Genomic DNA, 22,406 nt, shown 5'->3' on the forward strand with positions numbered 1-22,406 from the left:
TGCTTTAAAAGTGGAAAAACTGTCGAGATATTATGGATTGACTTTTGAATCAAACTCGATGTGTTAGGCCCGAATGGTTCCTTCTCCATGATAATGCATCCGCGCATTCGTCAATCGTCGTCTTCCAATTTTTAAACAAAAAAGAAATATGACCGTCATCATCCACCCACCGTACTCGCGAGATTTGGCACTTGCCGGACTTTTGATCAAGATAAAATTTGAGATGAAAGGGATTCGCTACGAAGATACGAAGAAGATTCAACACGTTATGACAGAGCATTTAAGCATCGCACTCCCAAAAGGAATTTTCCATAGCTTTCCAGCAGCTCTACAAACGTTCGTAAAGTTTCCTAAAGATTCTACTTCTACTGACTGTGCGGCGAGAGGCGAGATGTATGTAGAAAAATAAATAATAAAATTTTGTTTATTTGTAGAATTCGATTTTTCGTTGCGTCAGTTTAAAAATTTTTTTGAACGTACCAGGTAATTATTAACGTCCAGATGCGCATTAAATTAACATTAATAACATATGTCCAAATATGGAAAATATATTAATAATGATAAGCCGAGGGAATTGTTTGTCATCACTTACAAACTCGTTTACCAAGCATTTATGGCGAAATAGCACAAAATTAGTCTGATTTAAATTCAAGCTTTGTGTTCCTTAGCGTTTTACATGTATCTCGATGCAATGCGCTCGTTTCATAAAAAAATTTTTATTATCTTCGGGAAACATCCTATATATAAAAACACATATCATAAAATATATAATTGTATTTATACGCAACAAGATTTGCTCTTCTATATTTACCATATTTCATGGGACATGAAAAATATAACAATATAGATTCTTTTTCTCTTGCACATATTTCGCGATAATAGAAATAATATATATTTCTAAAACACGACAGATACTAACAACCTCGCATATCCCTTCGTTATTTATTAATTAAAATACGTCTCTGAAGCCGAAATAAATTGTGATGTATTAGCTTGCGGCAATTTTAATGAGGATATATTGCAGAGCTATAAATACTAAATATTGTACATTCTCGTTGATTATGAAGAAAGATAGCAGAATCCTAAGGGGAGTTGGCAAAGAATTTGTAAATTATAATATATATTATATGTGAAACACATACAGTTGAAATGTAAATTATCAGTCAACGTCGAATAACGAGTTTGTTCCACACGAATTGAATTGATTATTCATCGCGATGAGAGCGGATATTTTTCATTATCATGGCTCGGATTAACGGCTAAAACTCGAGGGATCATTACCTCGCGGTTGAGCACTGCGATGTAAAATAGCTATATAGTCATACGCCATCGAGTTGGTACTTCAATCCCTAATTAGCTTCGTGGCGAGTGCTTGATTTTCTATCGTTGATTGACATGGCTCTTCAGCTACGTGTCAAAATTCAATTGAGACGAATTGCCTTGATGCATAGATGCTTCGTTAAGCGGCATAAAGCCTATCAATGACTCCTATTATTGTAAATCGAATGGATATTATGTAAAAGCGGCCAAATGCCAGTTTTAATTAATCATTCCATTGAAATACTCTCTATGAAAAAGATTTTAGGTCTTAAAGATATTTATTTTAAAGGAGAAAAGTGACGAGAGAAAAATGTTTGGAAACTTGTAAATTAAAAAAAAAGTTTGGAAATTTGCGAAAATGTAGAATAAATTCCATGAAAGTTTTGTCGAAAATAACTTTCGATAAAATTGCCAATTAACGTATAGAAAATTATTTAAGCTCATTTATTTTTGCGATTATATAATCAAATTAGATGTTCAATAATTGAATTATAAAACGTCTTTTAAATGTTATTAAAAGATATTTCTATAAATTGCATCCATGAATGACGCGTATAAAGATACGGTAACCAATGGACGAATAATTGTCTCGCGAAAAACAAGGAATAATTAACCGCGATTGTGCTTGCGTGACGAGGCAAAAATATATAGCGAATTTTTTTTCGATTAATCCATATAAGCGATGTACACGTCTCGTGGGATTAAGTGACGCATTCATACGTCATTAAGTGTGGACTAATTTGCTTTCGAGCATACGCCACGTACGTACATTCACTTTGTCAAGAAGATCCCATGTGTGAAATCAAGGGATGATTCAGTTTGTATCGCGGAAATGGATGGTGAGATCGAATGAATGCAGAGCTTCAATCAGAGAGAGAGAGAGAGAGAGAGAGAGAGAGAGAGAGAGAGAGAGAGAGAGAGAGAGAGAGAGAGAGAGAGAGAGAGAGGTGGTGATAATAATTGATACAACGCGTACACTAAAGAGAATTATCAAGTTACCTATTCCTCCCCATTCCGTAGTATCAACTAATAATCGTTATCATGATTTATGATTCAGCAAAGAAAACGTTTTCTATGAAAGTTTACTTGTGTAAATTTATTAAATAGAGAGGTAAATTAATAGCATTTTTACATATAGCTTTAAAAAGAAAAAAAGAAATTAAAATGATCTCTTTTTCGATCAATCAATTAAACCGTTTCCTGTGTAAATAACAAAAATATAAATTTCTCCCTAACATCTTTGAAACATAATAAAAATTTTTACCACAGACCTATACAATCAAGAGTTATACATATACACAATCAACATTAGAGTGAAAGAGCCATGACGAATTAAATTTGTGGTTAATGAAGCACTATTCCAAGCAAAATTAACGAATAAAAACAGAAATATGACTTTACGGATGATGTTTTTTTTTGCATCCAATAATTTATAAAAATTCGCATATCATCAGAAATGCTTTAAATATTTTCCCTTCCGAAGTTTACTTCACTTTATCCCTGCCGGCACAGTTCTTTAATAGCTTCTGCTGTAAATAACTTTTGCTCGAAAAAGTGACTTTTAAGTTTTAGCTTCACGGATATTACTTTGCGGAAAAATATGTGTTTAACGTAGATTAATCTGTGACAATTAAAACTTTTATATATCTACATACATATATATATATATATATATATATATCAGCAAGAAAGCCACGCATTGCATTCTCGACTTTATATTCACATAACGTCTACATATAATTCTCAGGCATTTTATTATCTTCAATATATAGAGTGTCCCCAATTTAAATGGCAAAACTTCAGCAATGCAAACATTACATCTAGCACTGATCTCATTAATTGCAGCTAGACATTGTTCTAGTCATATTTGGTGCACTACATCTATGGTTCGGTCTCTTAATTGCTCTCTTGAATTGATTGGCACCGTAAAGTGTTTACATATGTAAGAAACCTTGAAGCAGAAAGTTTATTCGGTGCCAATCAATTCAAGAGAGCAACTGACATTGACAGATTGAATTTTTGCGATTTTCTCTAAAATGGAGCAAAAACGAGCAAAACTCTATAGGATTTCTCGGTCCCCTACACGATCTTGAAATTTTGCCATTTAAATTGGGGACACCCTGTATATATACAAATAAAGAAATATATAGACGGAAATAAAAAAATAATTTCGGTTTTCTTTCAAAAGAAATAAAATGTAAATATGCGATGACAATTTATGTTCATATTATTCCTGAAAAAAATATACGTAAGATAAAATAAGACAAACATAAATCGTAAAATAGAGAACAGAGATCTATTTTGATAAGTCTAGAACATAATAGATATTGCAAATTTATATTTTCCGTTCTCTAGAAATTTTATTATACAATTGTTGCAATATCATCCTAGGCGCAAAATGAATGTGTCGTAACTGATTAGCATATATTTTCGACATCAGTGATCGATCGTCACTCGATAAGAGCCTGCGGATTTGTAGAGCTTCACTTCCAACTCGACTGGTCTGTGTTCGTGATGCCGGGTCAGAGAGAGGGACTTTGATGTACATTGATAATTCATGCGAATCCAATTACACTCTGAGATCGCCCGATAATTGTTCCGGGTCAATGCCCCAGTGTGGAGAATTCAGCAAAGAAGGCAACGAACACGCTTTACAGATATGATATGGATAGAGTGGAAAGCACGTATGATTTCATTCTGGGTATCGTCATTCGATTGAACAGAAATGTAACGACAGCTAGCGGAAAGAATGTTTCCGGCACTGCCCGTCCGCTATACGATTAATTTTATACCATCACTGGTATATCCGCGGTTGCTTCATCCGACTTCAATTTCAAAGAATTTTCTTTGTACATAATTTTTCGGTTTTTTTTAATCTTTTATAATATATATGTAGAGGAGAGAGAAATAACATAAAGCAATAGTATATAAAGTAACTATTGAAAAACATTATATTATTCTTGACACAAATATAAACGCGGTGACCCATCTAATCTATATCGTTAAAAAGCATATAAAATTAACAAACGCAATAGAGATATAACTTGGAAAATATAAAAATAGATCTCAATATTCCTGTTTTTATATACAGGGTGTCCCCAATTTAAATGGCAAAACTTCAGGACCGTGTAGGAGTTCGAAAAGCTAAGACAGAAAGTCCTTTAGAGGTTTGTTCGTTTTTGCTCCATTTTGGAGAAAATCACAAAAAAAGAAACAAAACAAATTTTCGTTTTTTTTTTACTTATTTATTTACATTTTATTTATGTTATCATCTATTTAATGTAGATATTGTTCAAAATGTTGCCCTCTTGCAGCAATGCAAGCATTACATCTAGCACTGACTTCAATTATTGCAGCTAGACATTGTTCTAGTGATATTTGGTGCACTGCATCTATGATTCGGTCTCTTAATTGCTCTCTTGAATTGATTGGCACCATAAAGGATAACATCAAGTGTTTATATATGCAAGGAACCTTGAAGCAGAAAGTTTATTCGGTGCCAATCAACTCAAGAGAGCAACTGATAATGAAAGATCGAATTTTTGCGATTTTGTCTAAAATGGAGCAAAAACGAGCAAACCTTTAAAGGACGTCTCAGTTTTTCGGTGTCTTACACGCTCTTGAAGTTTTGTCATTTAAATTGGGGACACCCTGTATATGACTAGTATTTAATGATAATCTTACTCTCCCCCAAAAAATGTTTAAACGAGTAAAATAATTTCCGTGCGATCTTTTTGAATAAAATCCGACCTTTTCTTGTAAACCAAAGTTTAACGCAAAAAAAAAAATCGCTTCACGAGGAAGAAATCTTACTTTCTTATCTCCACCCCAGTTTATTATTCCGAAGACTTTTTCTCTATTGGTGGTGTGTGCGCATACATACATGAATAAGAAGAAACGTTTACTCTCGCTTCAGAATGCTTCAATTTATCTTGAATCAAATTTGACGAATAAGTATAATATATCACACAGAGACTTTTTTCTCTCTCTTTCTCTACTTAATAAAGTTTTAAAACATATTTATGTCAAAGTCGCGTAAAATTTTTTATTATTTGCAAAGGCAAACGCACATCTCTCCCATTTCGAAGAAGAAGAAGAAGAAGAAGAAGAAAAAAATCCGAAAAACTCAATAACTCAATAAAATATTGGCCAATTTGTAGGGATATCGCTTTTTTCATACATATCATATCAATATAAAGTGCTTTATCGATAAATTCCTAACTAGTAGTATGTTTTTCTAAGAATATGTTGTCTTGCGGCAAATTGCGGTTCTGTGATGTATTCAAAAGGATCCGATCACGAATAAATGCGATTGCGGATATAGCCAAACGTTTATTTCTAGAATTTTTTCACGTATCCTAACAAATGCGCATATTTTTTCTCGCAGCTATTGGAAATAGCCGCGTGCCAACGAAGAACTATGCATGACTCGCCGCCAAATTAGAATACCGTGCGACGATTCTTTTCTCTTTCTCTCTCTCTTTCTTTCTCACCACCCTCTCTTTCGTAAACGCTCCCGCGGTCGGTTACAGGAACCGAAGTGACATTGACTAATGAGCTCGCATCGTGCATTCACAGACACATGCAAATGCGTTCTCGGGTTACATCGCGCGAATCATAATCCGTGCACGGTCGTTTACGGCCGGTAATTTGACGTTCGACGAGCTACGAAAGGGCCAGCGCGATCTCTACGATTCTTCCATTGCCAAGAGGCACTTGCCTGTTTTAATCGTAACTGATTTCCAATTTAAAAAAAAAAAAAAAATGCGAAATGTGGCTCGAGAAGCTTTATAATTAAAAAATATCGATCCATTCTTTATATATTAAAAAGATATAAAAAGAATAAAATTTTTCATACAATTTTACATCATCCGGTAGGCGAATATGATTATCGTATAAACTCTTAAATGCTATTACAATAAGATTAGAGGGAAATGTGTTTTAAACCGATTTTAAATAAGACCAAGTTAAGAAGTAATATTATCCATTATGCGTAATGTTATTTTGATATTCTAACAATCTCCCAATCCTCTCTACCTCCAATTTCGTTCATTAGCGATTTTCCAAGTTTTATAGAGAGGAGGTTACATGAGCCAGTGCTTCTCCACGGTAAAAATAAGTTTTACATGCCCCAAGAAAAATTGCAGCGTATTTTCATAACACGAAGGGATGCTTCCTTTCCTCCGCTTTCGTTCCTTTGTTAAAGAGATAAAAGATGCTTACAATTAATGTAAACGAGGTACTCCGCAAGAAACTAATACTTGTTTACACGAGCTCGCTACATTGACAAAATATACAGAGTGTGCGTGTAATTTTGCTTGCGAGAATAAAAGAGATTAGAGCGCAGAGTATCATCGCGGGACGAAGAATCACGCGTCTGTTTCTCTCTTTGATCTCGCGAGAATGTCATATAAGCGCCTAGCACAAGTAGTAGTATGGAATAGAACTTTTTTTGTGTCAACATTATATATATATATATATATATATATATATATACATCTCTCTCTCTCTCTCTCTCTTTCAATTCGTATGCGCGATTTCTCGCGAAGAATGTTATTGCACCTTTGTTGTGCGGCTTCTATTGAAGAGATCGGAGGATTTTGTCGCGAGAAGGGGAGAATCTGTACACTAAATTTTTGCAGCTAGATGTGCAACTGCAAATTCGTTGTATGTGTGTCATGCATTTTTAGAAACTCGCAACGGATTATTATTACGAACATATATATCTCGACCAACGTTACGTAAACAAAGGAATAAATTCGCGGATTAAAAATTACATCTCGAATTGTAACGATGGAAATTTTAGTTTCCCCGTAAGAAGCGAATGACATTGCGCTCGAAATACGCTATACCGATGACGCCGCCCGCTAGTTTTCCGTCAACAATTTTCACAACAATTTTCTTTCGCTATTCTTTCGCGAGGAAACTTCCATCGGTCCCCCTGGTAGAGTGCCCATTAAAAGTGTCGAGAACGAAATTCAGTACGAATCCCATCCTCCGGGATGAGACGGGAAAATCCGTGACGACATGATTCTGTTTAAAACCGTCGCCGGCTGGCTGGTTACTGCCAAGCCGCGCCCTGAATCTCGCAATAAAATAACTTCTCTTCAAAGAGGAGCGTTGCTACGCTCATTATACGCCATTATGCAACGAGCTTTCGGATAAATCCCTTACCGAACACGTTATTGCATGCCGTCCGTGATATCGCTTTTTCTCACTACTTTTTAAGAATCGCAACGCTCTGAATCGCCGTCGGTCACGCTCTCCCGGAAAAGAAACGCCCGTGTAATTTTTCCGCTTAAATAAGGAATTTTACTTTCCTTTTTATGTACGTAACGAATTTTATATCCCTCACACTGTCACTTGCGATATTGCTACTCGATTATCTTGCCAACAGCTTGTCTATCATTCCGTGAGCGAGCTACAATATGTAAACGGCGCGATATACAGTGTGTCTTTTTATATTAGCCGAAGTTGTTATCTCTCATTAAAATTCAGCACGCGGCATATTTATGTTATTTAGAAAAATAAAAGTGCGGATTAATCGCGATCTTAGCTCTAAATAATTAATCATGATATTAAGAGACACGCTGTATATTAATTATTAATTAATTCCGCACAACTGACAGCAGAATTGAAAATGTGAAAACTTCTCGGCACTCACCACAGGTATACACGACTTTAAGATAGGTCTTGCTGTTCGGGCTGCAAGGATCGGGTCGACCAAATGTTGTGCTATTAGCTACCACCGAGCATCGTCGTTTACCGTGGCATAATTGCATTACGGTTTCCGTTGCGAAATCCATCATGCAAGCTGTAACAGTAACGATATAAATGTAATAATATATATATATATAAAAAAAAAAATTTTTTTTTTTAATATGCTAAAGAAAGATCACATTTTTAATACATCTCTCGTACAAAGAAAATTATATTACTGTAGAAATTATACATATAATGCATAAAGGTTATAAGGCAATTTCCACATATGCAAAAATATATGTATACTAATAATACATATATATATATATATATAAATATACAAATAATATAAATATAAATGTATAAATAATATAAATGTATAATAATGATATATAGATTTACTGAGATCCAAATCTTCTATTTAGACATTTAAAAATTATCTAAAAGAATTCTGCTTATACACGCATTGTTTATGATTTAAGAAAAACACTGCATATATTGTTTTCGTTTTCAAACAAGAGAATCTAGAAAAGCTGATCGGCAATATGTGTACAGTCGTGTTAGAAAAAAAAATGAGAGACGTTATCGATTCGACTTGACACGCAGAATGATAGAAAAGAAGCAATCCAAGAAGAGCAAAAAGTCTCCGGAGAATTTCCGATACTCTTTTGTGCGAGAGAGACAAAATATACGTCCCACGCTCACGTCGTCGTGAAATGTGACGACGTAGCGCGCGTCTTCTGAAGAGATATCAAAGCGACCGCGAGGCATTCCAAGTATAAAAGTCCGAAAAGGCGCTTCAACATAACGCGGTGCATTTCGCTGATTTCGTTCCTTATTGTCGCCGTTTAAATGGCAAGCTGCAAGCGACCACTCGACCTACTCTTAAAAGATACCTCGTTCTACGAGTTGGCGGATGATGACCGGACGAATGGACCAAGGAATTGCGAGAGATTTATTGGCTCATCGAGAGCAAAACCAGGCTATTCAGACAGCTGTGAAACTAGAATTTCTTTCGTCTGTGAAGGGAGAAGAAATGATATTTTCCGTTAAGTATCAAAAAACAAACAAGTAAATAAAGTTTCTTCTCATAAAGTTATTTCATAAAGGATTCTTTGCTCTCTGGTTCTGTCTACAAACAGATGCAATAATAAGAAGATTTTAACTATAAATTAAAAATTATTGATACATGATCATTAAATGATTATATCGTGTACTCCGTAAAAATAATAAAAAAATATAAATACACAGAAATATATATATTTAAAATACAATAATTAAAATTGTTAAAACCAAAATAATAATTTTAACAAATTATTAAGAAATTGCTATTATATATATATTTGAATATAATAAATAACATAATTTTTTAAATATAATATTTATATTAAAAAATACTAAATATATAATATAATTTAATAATATGACAACACAATAAAAGATGTAAATTTTAAATGAGAAATAAATAAAATAAAAATACAGATTCGTGAAAATAATATTTTCAAATTTTACCCCGTTCATATAACAAGAAAAAAATTATTTTAGTTGATTCTTTAAAATTTCTCTAACGAGAAATATATATCTGATATATTTTCTAATTTATAAAATATCTCAGCTAACATCTCAAATAGAAAAAAAATTTCATCAAGTATCAATGCATTATTATTTTACATTAAGTAATTATAATCTAATTGAGAAATTACTTATGTAAACATTTTTATTTTTAATTTTAAATATCATTTTCTTTTATCTATTTAACTATCTATATCCATTACATTCGCATACACATAAAAGATTATTGTAATGACTATACAAAACAATCTCAAATTATTATCAAGATTCGAGATACGGGATGATATTAAAGATAAAAGAACACGAAAATCGGCCTAAATGAATAAGAACGTAAAACTTAAATGTTAACTGGTGAATTAACGTTTAAATGTTTCACAGTTAGACAGTATCGTCAGAGTAGCACTTCACTAGGAACACGACAATAGTCTTCGCGGTGACCCATTCTCGTTTATGTTCTCTCGTTCAGCGAGAGTCGAACAACCATGGGCTTTCGTAGAAATCGATTGATTGGACGGGACAAAAAGCCGTTGTGGAAACACGAGCGGTCGACTCGGAGCATTTATTCGTGAGTTAAAAGAATTTACTTTAAAAAAGTTAAATAAAACCACGTGTCTCTTTTTCTTTCCGAGAAACGAGAGACAAGTTCCTCGTTCTTTTTACATTTAAAGTAACCATGTGTCTCTTCAAATACGACGCAACATGCGCCTCTCGCACGTCAAACAAACACGATTTACAAGCTAAAACGATATTGAAAGTCATATTTGATACTCGAATGCATCCGCCGGTTATTGAATTTCCACCCCACTCTGTTCGGAAATACTCTTTTTTTTTTTTTAACCCCGCGGGAAAATTCACTTTAATTTTCTCTCTTCACATCGCGCAAACCTCATCCGAAACTTCGGCGACCGCGGAGGGAAAGAGTCGCAATCTCATTGCCAAGTATGACAATAAACTAGGACAAACATCGACTCGAAGAGGCACTTCCGCCGAAAAACTCATCGGCAAGTAGGAGAAAATGGACGGCAGAAGTTATCGATCGATATCCTGTATATCGTTCGGAGCGAAAACATTGAAAAATGTTGCAATCTGTCGTAGAAACTCGTCGAGTCTTTCGACCGAGATTTGTACACGAGATGCGACGCTATACTGATGGATGTCATTATTTTAATGACATGCAGTATTTACGTCCGAATAAATACTAACGTCGACTATAATTTCGAAGTGTCTGCGCGTTATTATTTTCTGCAAGGATGAACGACGCATCCGAAGCGACGCGATATAAAAGCGAGACATCAGAAATGGGAAGTGTATGGGAAATAGTTCACGACGCGTTTAAAGATCGCGAGTTTATGTTCGATTACTCGCTGCTGTAATAACAAATAATACAATGTCGAACAGATGACAGACGAGCGTGACGTGTGATCGAAATAAAATATATAAAAAAAAAAAATCGAGTTAAATGAAATAATTATTATATAATTAACGAAGAGACGCAAAATGTTAATCAATGAAACGGTACTTACTTTCCTCTTGCACGCCCCGCGGCTGCGGACATTGTAGAGACTCGTATTGCGTTCTGCCAAAAGACGCGCTGAAGATCGCGACCCTTTGGCTGGGGAAGCAAACGAGATTGATGACGTCGTTCTCGCAAGCCACCTTACTCCTAAACTCATCTGAAATCACACAAATACTGGCTATTAATAAATTTTGAAGTGTGCTTTATTAGCGAGCGACCGCGTTATTGCTTATTTCGTACGGTAAAAGAGAGAGAGAGAGAGAGAGAGAGAGAGAGAGAGAGAGAGAGAGAGAGAGAGAGCGCACAAATATAGGAAGAAATAATCCTTCTCAGAGTTTCGCGTTGAATGTGCAACGAATCGTAAATTCTGCGATTCAAGAACTCAATTGTGGAAGATACACTTTTTACGAACGGATGTTCCCTTGACGTGAAACAGACGCTGTCTACTTGTCTCGTTACGAGTCACGTAATGCATTCGCGAATTTCAATGAACCGGAATGGCTCGCAGCTGCCGATAGTACGTTTTTGCGATCTTCGCTACGCGGGAATCGCGTCGCGCTGCAAAGTTTCTTGCGGCGGATGCAGTTTGCTACCTTACGGATTGCCGATGTAAATGGTCTTACGCCAATATCTAACGGCGAATTCACGAGTAAATCGGAAATTTTATGGAACTTCGGCAAATTCTTGAAATGCAATATTCACTCATATTCCCTACCATTAATATTTTTGCAATGATGTAGAAGCTTAGTCATCGATTAGCGCGAAAAAATAAATTGCCAATAACCAAAGCTACGATATTTAACGATTGAAAGTATATTACATGGTATCTCTTCTCTCCTCTTTCATCCACCATATCATGTAAAATCACCTCCAAATCATGTAAAAAATAATTCGGGTATTATTGTTCAAAATTTTATGTAAAAAAATATTTTAAAGATTTCTTATTGCAATTTTTTAAAATAAGTTTCTTTTTTTTTTATTATATACGTTTTCAAATGCTCTTCTCTCGTACGAAAGAAGGACACAGAATCATTTAAGTTTCAAGTGCTAGATTTGCACATGTACTGACAAAATTGCAAAGCTTTCGTAAGATAAACATTTTTCACTCGCGTAACGTTCTCATTCTTTTATCTGAAAATTACAATAAAAAGAATATATGTTACATATTTTTAGTTAAGACATTGAATATTTAAACAGAGATAGATGAATATTTACAATATATTTTAAATACATAATTCACTTGGATTGCCAACTTTTTACAATATGAAAGCTAAATTATCCAACGAATAATTTTTAAAAAACTTTTCCGCGTTCCAATAAAATTCCACGAAAATTCCCTGATTTCTGCAGGAAAAAAAGAAATCTCTGAAAGTACCAGATTTTCCATGTTTCTCCAGGAAATGGACATCCTGTATTATTCAACTAAATTTGCATAAATTTGGTAAACAATTTCCGCACATCACGCAGCTTCCGCCAATAAAAATTGTAATGTCCGCTATTGCCTCTCTTTCTTAGTTGAAAACGCGGTAATAAAGTGTTTCCTTCTTCTCTCAAAAACAAAAGAGAATTCCCTTTTATTTTCTTATCTACCCCACCCTCATAAACTTGCAATTAAACGTTTTATTAACCGCGCTCTCGTTACGGAATAATATCGGCAATAAAAATTCTAGATGCGCGACGCGAACACCCCCTCCCCCTCCACCCCGGGCAAATTCACCCGCATTCGAGTGCGGACGAAACTCGTAATACGCGGTAACACGTTGATATATCGCGGTTTTGTTGCGGAAGAACAACTTTGACCATAATCCAAGGACCCGGCAACATCTTTTCATACCGCGAACATGTTTCTTACCCACGCGCGGAAGTCGGCGGGCGCACTTATGCTCGAGATAAAGTGTTATGCCCCGCTTTATTGAGTTGGCGATTTACGATGGTTCATCGCCCCGTTGCCTTTCGAACTTTCCTCCGCTTGGGAGGCCAATGGGCACCCAACAGTTTTGCGATTTACAGCAAGATTACACGCGCGAACATCATTTGACGCACAATAAGCATATCAAGATCGTTAGCGTATCTCAAAAGCAACATGACGATATATTAATTAGATAATCCGTTGTCCTAGCTTGTTTTGTCTCTCGTTCATGCTACTATAAATTCGAGCTATACCATCGAGACTGACCTATTTTTAGTTTCACCTTTTTTTCTATTCCATATTTTTCTATCTATATTTTCGCTCCCCTAACAAAAAATGGTGTTTTTTCCTTCGGATTTATTTATTTTTAGTTTTCATGTACATATAAAGTGAATGTTTTAACTAACGAGAGCAGATGTACTGATATAAAATCTTGCTACTATCTTATATATCCAGAGATATAAAGCAGAAATTAAATTTTTTTTTTTTTAATAAATGTAAATTTAAAATGCGATGATTATATAAGATAATATAAAAGTTCACATTTTATAAATATATTTGCGTTATTTTATTACAAAGAAAAATCTTTTTAGAATGTAACGAGAATAATATATATTCTTTTCATCTACGTATTTCATTCGTGACAATTAAACTTTCATAATTGGCATAAAATCCCCGTATCCAATTGTTCCGACTATAGTGCTCAAAATTTAAGCTAATTGAAATTAACCATCTTCGCTTATAATAAAGGATAATATCGCGATAAATTGCACTATTATAAAAGGCAATTTTACGAAGTGGAAAAAGGTCTATCCTTTTTTATACGTACAATCTTCCAGCGTTATCAGCATAAAATTACACTAGTTCACACGTCTCCAAGATTTCCTTACGTAGGATCGCGCTATTACGGTCACGTTACATGCAAAGCAAAAATCGCCACGCGATACCTGTCGGAACTCTTTTTCTCTCGAGATTTCTATCCACCTAGAAGGGATCGGCGTTCTCCAACAGGCATATCGAAGACCGGAGCGTGTCAATGGCCCATGAAATTTCGCTCGGAAGAACGGATTCATAGTATGGGCAAAAGAGCTCGCGGAACTTCCTTATTGCCGTAGAATCCTCTGTGGAATACGAAAGAGAGAGAGAGAGAAAGAGAGAATGAGAAAGACGTCCAGTTTGGGGCTTTAATTGGCAAAAAAAAAAAAGCTCCACCGTAAGGGATGTTGGTACGGAGGGGGAAGAAAAGTGTAAAGAGGGATAGGAGGTAATTCCCTCGACGGCGGTCCACTCGAAGCGACAATGGAGCTTTTCCAGCAAAAGGCCGGAGTTTCGATCGACCTACTTTTTGCCCCCTTCCATCCCTTTCCCGATAAAATCTACAGTTTTCATGTATGTATGCCCCCCCCCCTCCCCCTACCCCATGCACGTCGCGAAAGAAAAAGAAGGAAAAGGCGAAACAGCGCGAGAGCGAATACGTGCCCTTCTCTTCGAGATGGCATGTCGGATGCCCATGTAACATCGACGAATGGAATTCTTTTCAAGATTTCTCCGACTCATTTCTGAGTCTGTCCGATTCTACCGTATCAATACAGCATAGAGGTAAATACTGCGGAAAAAAGATAAGTGTCGAAGATGACCGGCAAATCTAAATAGCTGAGATTTAGGGATGGTCTTAATATTATATTTAGATTCTCAGACGGGAAAGCGCACGTAATAATGATTCATTTTAAAAAAACTTGAGACAAGTAATAAGAGACGGCACTTATATTAAGTATACGGCACGCAATTATATTGCGTTAAAAATAATTAAACAGCACATTTTAACAGGATGTCTGTTTAAATCTTGTACAAGAATATCTGAAATTCTTATTCAAAATTCTAGATTTTTTGGTGCAACTTTTTAAAATAAGTTATATATTATATTTATTTTTCCAATGTTCATCTCTCACACAAATGGAAAACACAAATCTACATATTATTTTTTTATCACCAGAAATTAAAATAAAAAATATGTATTGCATATTCAATATTTTGTTAAGACATTGAATATATATTCATTGTAATTTTTTAAACATACAATTAACAATTTGGCTTATTGATAGATTAGCAACTGTTTACAATATAAAAGTAAAATTACGAAAGAAAAAAATTTTTCAAAAACTTCCATAATCCCAATAAAATTCCATGAGAATTTCCTGATCTTTCCAGATTTTCCAAATAAAAATAACTCAGATTTTCCACGTTTTTCCAGAAAGCAAATGCTCTGCATTAATACATTAATAATAAACAATCTTATTACTTTCAACGCGATAAGATTCACTATGTTTCATTGCAATCATTTTTTTTTCTTTTTTTCAAAGTTTCAATATATATAAAGGAAAATTGAGAAACTAGATATCGAAAAATGTGTTAATATTCGTAGATGGATCGTATTCAGGCACATGAATACTATCCGATTGCAATCCGACTGTCCATTTATACGCGTCGCAGGTCCCATCGCGATGCGGCGAAACATGAAGCAACCTCGTTTACTCGTCATTACATCGATCATCAGTCGAATGAACGAAGCAAAAACTAATTAGACAGATTAAGCACGTATGTATATGCGGCTTATTGTGCGTGTATAAGCGACGCAATAAGTGGCACGTGTTGTCGTCGGATAGATTTGCGGGCGGCGCGTGAGGTGTCGGCTGGCTTTGGCACGTAACGCGACACGTGTAATATGTAATCGTCCCGCTGATGTATTACAGAGGACAACCGCGTTAGCCACGTACAAGGGTGTCATCCCAGCGCGCGGGCGCACGCACCTCGTTCTCAGATAAATTTGGATAGATAAGTAAATAATAGTAAATAAAAGCGAAACATATATACGTTTTAATGAAATCGTATAAATAAAATGGTATATATAATAGAAGTAAAAAGGTATATATTGTATAATAGGGATTTGTTCTTTTCATTTCGATAAAAGTATACCGATATAAGATCATCAAATCATATACACGTCATCTGTTATGCATTTAGCAAATACCCCATAGACGGAGAATTTCAACGAAATATATAATTGCATAGTAATTAAATTTTCTTTAAGCATATATACTTTACACTGTCAGATAATAATGTGAACATTTCTGGTTTACCTGAATATATCATAATAATTAGATAAAATTATAGAAATATAAATTCTGGCATTTTACGTATATAACGCAACAAATTTAAATGAGGTAAAAGTATTATGATGCCGACAAATAATTTGCTCAATGAGAACATGTATGTTTGCTTCGGATAATAAAACAAAATTATAGCAAAAATAAATTGTGACAATCTCATTTAAAATATCGTCATTATCGTCATATTTCCTTTGCGTCCGTTAGCGAACTGCAAAGTGCAAGCGCATGCTTTCTAAATAGCTCTGCGTATAGTCTTTATTTCGCTACTGCATGTGACACTATATTTTCATAAAAAAAAAAAAAGAGATATTGAGATAAAAGTTTCGCAAAATGAACGTTTCATGGGACAACATTCGGATTTTTCCATTTATAATTTCCTACACTCGTCATTTTGCAGCCAGAAAATTACATAGTATCATAGTTAAGCTGTATCCCGCAGAAAAATGATGCACGAATTAACTTATTTAAATATTTGGATAATTTCTTTCAAAGAAAAAAAAGAGAAAAATAGATCTAGATTGTATATAAGATTCCACTTGCTTAAATAATAGAGAAATTAATCAAATGTCTATATTATTATACTATGTTAAACTATAAAACTAATGATAATAAATTAAAATGTAAATTTATACTATAAATAAATGCATTTACTATTAAATGATATTATGTTTGCTGAAAAGAGACGATAAAACTCAAAACTCAATATAAATCCTCTTCAGAAACTAATCCATCTAATGGCAGTCTGCTATGATACTGACTTGTACTACTTGCATCTGCCTGCGATCGATTTTAGTACCGCCGTATTTAACTGCTCGACACATCGTATAAGTGTATCTTTTTTAAGAGATTTGAAATTAACAAAACATATATTCATTCAGTCTTAAATATATTCCCCTCTGTTAAATTTGTTCATTCATTCTCGTTGGATAACATTATACTTAATGTAAAAATTTTGAATGCTTCTTGCGTTAAATCAAAATCTTTTTATAGACGTTAAAGATTAATCTCAAACATCTTAAGACAGGAAAGCTCCCAAGGCGATACCCAAAGCCATTGTCTTTTCTATTACACGGCGCAAATACACTGGGAGAACTTCTCAACCACGCCCGCTATAATATGTACTCTCGTTTGCCAAACTTTTCCTCGCATCCATTGAAATGTTTCACGTTCCTGCGCTCGCTGTTCTTCTCTGAAAACGATCTCGCGGGTTGATTGCAAAGCTTGTTAAGCAAAAACTATGTTGTAAGTTGCTCTACGATAAGATAAGATAAGAATGGAACGTATCACAAGCAGTATTTTTCCTCTTATTTACTAAATGTTAATCTTACTATTCTCACATTAATTTATCCTTCGTTAAATATGTAAATTTAAAGAAGTTATTAATACACTAAATTTTAGAGAATAGCAACGTAATTATGCTTGATATGAAAATCAAAAATATACGTTAAACGACAATTCATTTGTATTTAATCACACACATATTATTTAATAGATGTAATTTGTTCTATATAAAAAAAAAATGCTGCTTTTTGCCTATCGTCAATTATTATAATTGCATTAATCTAGAGCGCTTGAATTTTTATTTTTGATTATTCTCAACAAGAGATACCGAGAGACACGTTAGGCATAATTACTAGATCCATATTAATTTATATTAATATATTAATATCATATAAATTTATACAAATTTGTGTCAATTATAAATGTATTAATTATCAAATTTATATTAATAGAAACATAATCAAATAAATATATTCAAATAAAGAGTTATCGATAAACTATGATTCTTGATATGCATATATAGTCAATAAAAATTTGATAACTTGATATCGGCGGTGAAAAGCTCTACACGAGTCATTTCGAAAATTGATTCGTCATGTTGCAGGATTTTGTAACAGGTTCTATTTCACTATTTTTAGCAATGCTTGTAGAGGACAGGCAAAAAACAAGAAAAAAAGAGAAACGTTTTTACGCTCGTTCCAAAGCGCACGAGCAACATATATGACATTTTTTTAAATTGAAATAACTTTTATTTGCTGAGTCTTGTTAACGATACATCGTTACATGGAGACAGAATATGGAGAACGGTGTATTTACTGTATTTCAATTTTATCAAATATATATTCGATAATGCAAATGGCATAAAAAAAAAAAAAAACATGGTTGATATCTTTAAACACGCAGCTGATTAAAATCAGCGGATTTAAACCGTTATAAGCTCCCATGTCCATAAATAACTAAACTGTATTAGGAGAATTATATTTTGTTTTTCATTAAATTTTGTCTGTACAACGAAAAAGCATAAATTTCACTCACGCACACACTACATTTTTTTAAATACAATCTATCTTACACAATCAAACGTCTCGTGAATAATATTTTGTTTAAAGAAAAAAACTAAACAAGTTCAACATTCTCGTATCGTATTGAGTTAAAACAGACCAGTTACGAAACCGTATTTCTTGCGCCCACATTCTGCCGGTAGCGTTTTTCAGCACGTGAAACTGATACACCTTTGTTCGGGAGAGTGATTTAACGCTGCCAACGGTGCTCTCCGAAAAAGCACCTGGATTTACCGTGTGTGCAATAAACAATGAGATGGCTGTGGCTTAAACGTGGTTGCAGAAACCAGCCATGGATCTACCAGAATGTAAAACGCGCCGCGATGGAGTACACCTCGGAGCAAAAATTACTTAGAGCTCGTTACTCCGCAACAGGTTGTCGTCATTGTACTCCATGTGACCGCGTATATATAGATCTCGGATATCACCGCTAAACCGGTCCAACCCAATGTTTTTGCTTTATTCGCGATAAGCAGGTGAAGCGTAGCAACTGCAATGAAATCCTCAGCACTGCTATCTCATAATTCTTCGTAATTCTGGACAAGCCTGGCATTTACAAACTTCGCTTAAAGCAAAAAAGTATCAAAATTAATCCCATTCAAGAGAAAATATGGAAAAGTTGTTAAAGTTAAATTTTCTACTATGTGTTCTCAGCTGCTAATCGTCCATTTAATTGCGAAAAATTCAAAAATTCATTCATACTCGCCAAAGAATTTAGAAAAAAATTTAGTAACAAAAATCAAGCCCCAGCATATATACTAAAATATATTAATTTTATTCAAACTTTAATTCAATAGAATTTTCACGAAGCTTTTAGCCGCAGTAAATGTTCTAACTCGTCGAAATTTACCATGATTTACCTGATCACGTCGCATGTGAAAATTTCACGCTATTTCTCGCCGATCCATCACGTGTGTCGCGCGAAAAATTTTCATCTACCCTTATGCAGGGCGGCGAACCGACCTAACGCACGATGCTCCCGTGAAAAGGGATCGGTTGTCTCGGAGAAAAACAATCTTCTCGAAGATTCGATCTCGCGTTTGCTCGCGTACGTTCACGCATGCATCCTTACGGATATGTAAATCTATGTGTACATATAGATGAGAGAGTACTTACAGGGACGGCATTTGTAGGCGACCTCGATGTACTTTCGCAGTCCGGGACATGGGTCGCCCTGTAAGGTCTGCGGATTGGTGTTAAACTTGCACTGCCGCTTTTTCTGGCAGACTCCGACCACCCTCTGCAACAGTGAGTGCTAACGCGTCATTGAGAAGATCCGCTCACTTTGCGATGGAAACCGATACATATTGCGAAAAACAATAACCTATACTTTTTTTTTTAATCGGATATCAAATTGAGCCCTTAATCAAACAATTTTTTTTTCTAAATGTAATAAATTATAAAAACAATATCTTATGTATTTTTATAAATTAAACAACACGCTAAACTGTTGTATAGAAAATATTTTCAATAAAATAAAATAAATTATCTTCAATTTTTGATAGTCAAAAATAAATGAATATTATATATCATTACGAATAAATCATTTTGAATCAGATATATATTGAATTGTTTGCTAAAATTATAATTAAAATATATAATAGAAATATAAAAATTGTTATAAAAATCTCTAATATCTTTTTAATATAATAAGAACAAAGATATTATTATATGAAAATATAATAATTAATTAATTGTACGAATGAGTGAGGTGAGAAGAGATATATTCGACACAGGGATTTAATAATGGAAGCAAACAGATATGCCAACAGAACAATCTAGTCCAACGACGCTGTAAAGTCGAAACTCAAAATTAAAGAACTTTTTACTACAATTATTGAAATTGTGAAGGATAAAGGATAAAGCAGATATCCACAAAGGTGAACAAATTATGACAAGTGCAACTGAACTCCCTCGTTGTTACAGCGACTTATTCTTTTGACCGATGCGAGTTCGAGTTTGAAATGAGATTAATTTTGCCTTTTTATAAAAAACTCTTGGATATGCGAGTAAAACTAATATCGCCGGGATATGAACCTGCATATAAAATTGTGGCATGTGCCAATATTTGCAACGCGAGAATAAATGGGCGAAACGATGAACCGCTTTCATGAAAACACGCATAAAAAAAGGAAGATATCAGTTTTGAACTCTCGCGTTTTAAATATTGTATTGCAAAGGATGTAGATATCGATTGCTCGATACCTCGATGGATGAATAGAGAGCGTTAAAATAAAGATGTGTATGATAAACGGTTACAATCACTTGACGAAAAGATTGAAGCAAAAATTGTGTTCCAGCTTCCACGGCAATGCATTTTCGACGTTACGCGGAAATGCGACGACCGAATTCTGCGGAAGTCGAATGGCGGAAAAAAACGATATCGCAAACGAACGCTTAAGGAAAGAGGAGATGCCGGCTCTTTAATTAAGAAAACTTTTATCCAAGCAGTAAATATACATCGCCCGAATTTCGCGTTCCTCAAGAATCATTCGACACTGTCGTTGGCGATATTCGCACATTGTCATGGATTCCTAGGATTCCACTCTCAATCGGCTAATTGCGTGCAAGGATTCGAGTTACATGACTCCGTCCGTGCTTAATTACGTTAAACGGAATCCGACGATGTTACCAGGCGTATCTTAATGAAGCGAGCAGTAATTTTAATTGCGATGATGTAGTAACCGTAACCATACACACGCATAGAAAACAAAGAAACAATCCGTTTATGTGTTTTTAGAAAATAAAACGCTTTTATTTTTCCAGCGTATAAAGTAAACAAGATGTAATATTTTAGAAAATGCAAATAATAATTTTTACCAATCTTTTTAAACCTTTAATCGCCGAGTTTAATAATATTCCATTTATTCAAGTTTTAATTTACATTAATATAACATAAAGATATAATATGTAATATCTGTATTTTAATATCAGATTTAATACTGCTAAAAACATTTCCATTATGCATACATTACTGTATTTTTTTTTACTCTCGGTTGCATAAAATTCACTCGCGTATGTTATATACAGTAATTGAAAGTCGATAAACTCGCTCGCGAATCAAGATCGCGAGGGAAAAATGTTTGCTGATTGTCAATATTTTGCCCACGAAGGTAAAGGAAGATTCCGTGCGCCGTCTGCCTTATACGAGAGAAATGTGGAAATTACATTTCCGGGTTTCAAGCTGCTACCGACTCGTCCGCGTTTGGATTCTCCATGGTGCGCTCACACATGCACGTACGATATCCATCTAATTATCGGAGTTTCCCCGGTCTTCTCGCATTTCACGTGCATACGATCCTTCTCCCGCGGGAGAAATCGATTTTCCGCGTATTGTATCGATACATCCTATGTCCGTGTCGTCCGTCACTATAACGTAAACATTTACCGTACAATTCCGTTGCAAGTTCGCCCCAGAGAACCAAAGTCAGGACGCGTAATTCCCTTCGATTGTTACGTTTCTCTTGCTGTTGTAAAGGAACCGATACCATAAAGTAATAGCAACTAATCTCGATGCAAGCGAGATGGAACTGTCGCTCTGATGTGGAAATAGAATACTAGTCGAATTAATTCCGATTTGTCGTGAGATAATACGATCTTATCTACGATATACGAATACGATTATATTATAATACGATACATAAAGCATTTTCCGGAGTATTTTAGAAGTATTTTCGCTTGTTGTATTTGCACTATTATTTATACGAAAACCGATAAAAATATCCTCTCTCTCAAGGTATATATACATACGTAATGCACTAAAATATACGAAACGCCACAAAACCGTCGCGAGTTCTTGTGCGATACATAAAAGATCAAACTATAAACCGAAGGATCAGCATATCGCGTCTCAATCTTTAGAAAGGTACATATATGTA

The 22,406-nt window shown here is 34.6% G+C and overlaps 1 protein-coding gene across 5 annotated transcripts in view; it reads right to left on the reverse strand.

Annotated features, from left to right (window-relative positions):
- Nucleotides 1-22,406, reverse strand: part of LOC138942632 (protein eva-1 homolog C) — a 159,163-nt gene that overhangs the window by 39,825 nt on the left and 96,932 nt on the right. For 4 of the 5 annotated variants that reach the window (XR_011448349.1, XM_070313015.1, XM_070313033.1 and 1 more), the window contains exons 3-5: nucleotides 19,645-19,783; nucleotides 11,118-11,267; nucleotides 7,985-8,134 (exon numbers count right to left, since the gene is read on the reverse strand). Coding sequence is in view for 4 of the 5 variants with exons in the window: in XM_070313015.1 (XP_070169116.1) it covers nucleotides 7,985-8,134; nucleotides 11,118-11,267; nucleotides 19,645-19,783 (439 nt within the window). In the remaining variant the exon portion in view is untranslated. The remainder of the gene's footprint in view (nucleotides 1-7,984; nucleotides 8,135-11,117; nucleotides 11,268-19,644; nucleotides 19,784-22,406) is intronic. The other variant, XM_070313025.1, reaches the window with a different exon arrangement.

Source organism: Polyergus mexicanus, unplaced genomic scaffold (genome assembly GCF_030449975.1).
Source record: "Polyergus mexicanus isolate NDT 795.1 unplaced genomic scaffold, iyPolMexi1.0 SCAF_2, whole genome shotgun sequence".
Lineage (NCBI taxonomy): Eukaryota > Metazoa > Arthropoda > Insecta > Hymenoptera > Formicidae > Polyergus > Polyergus mexicanus.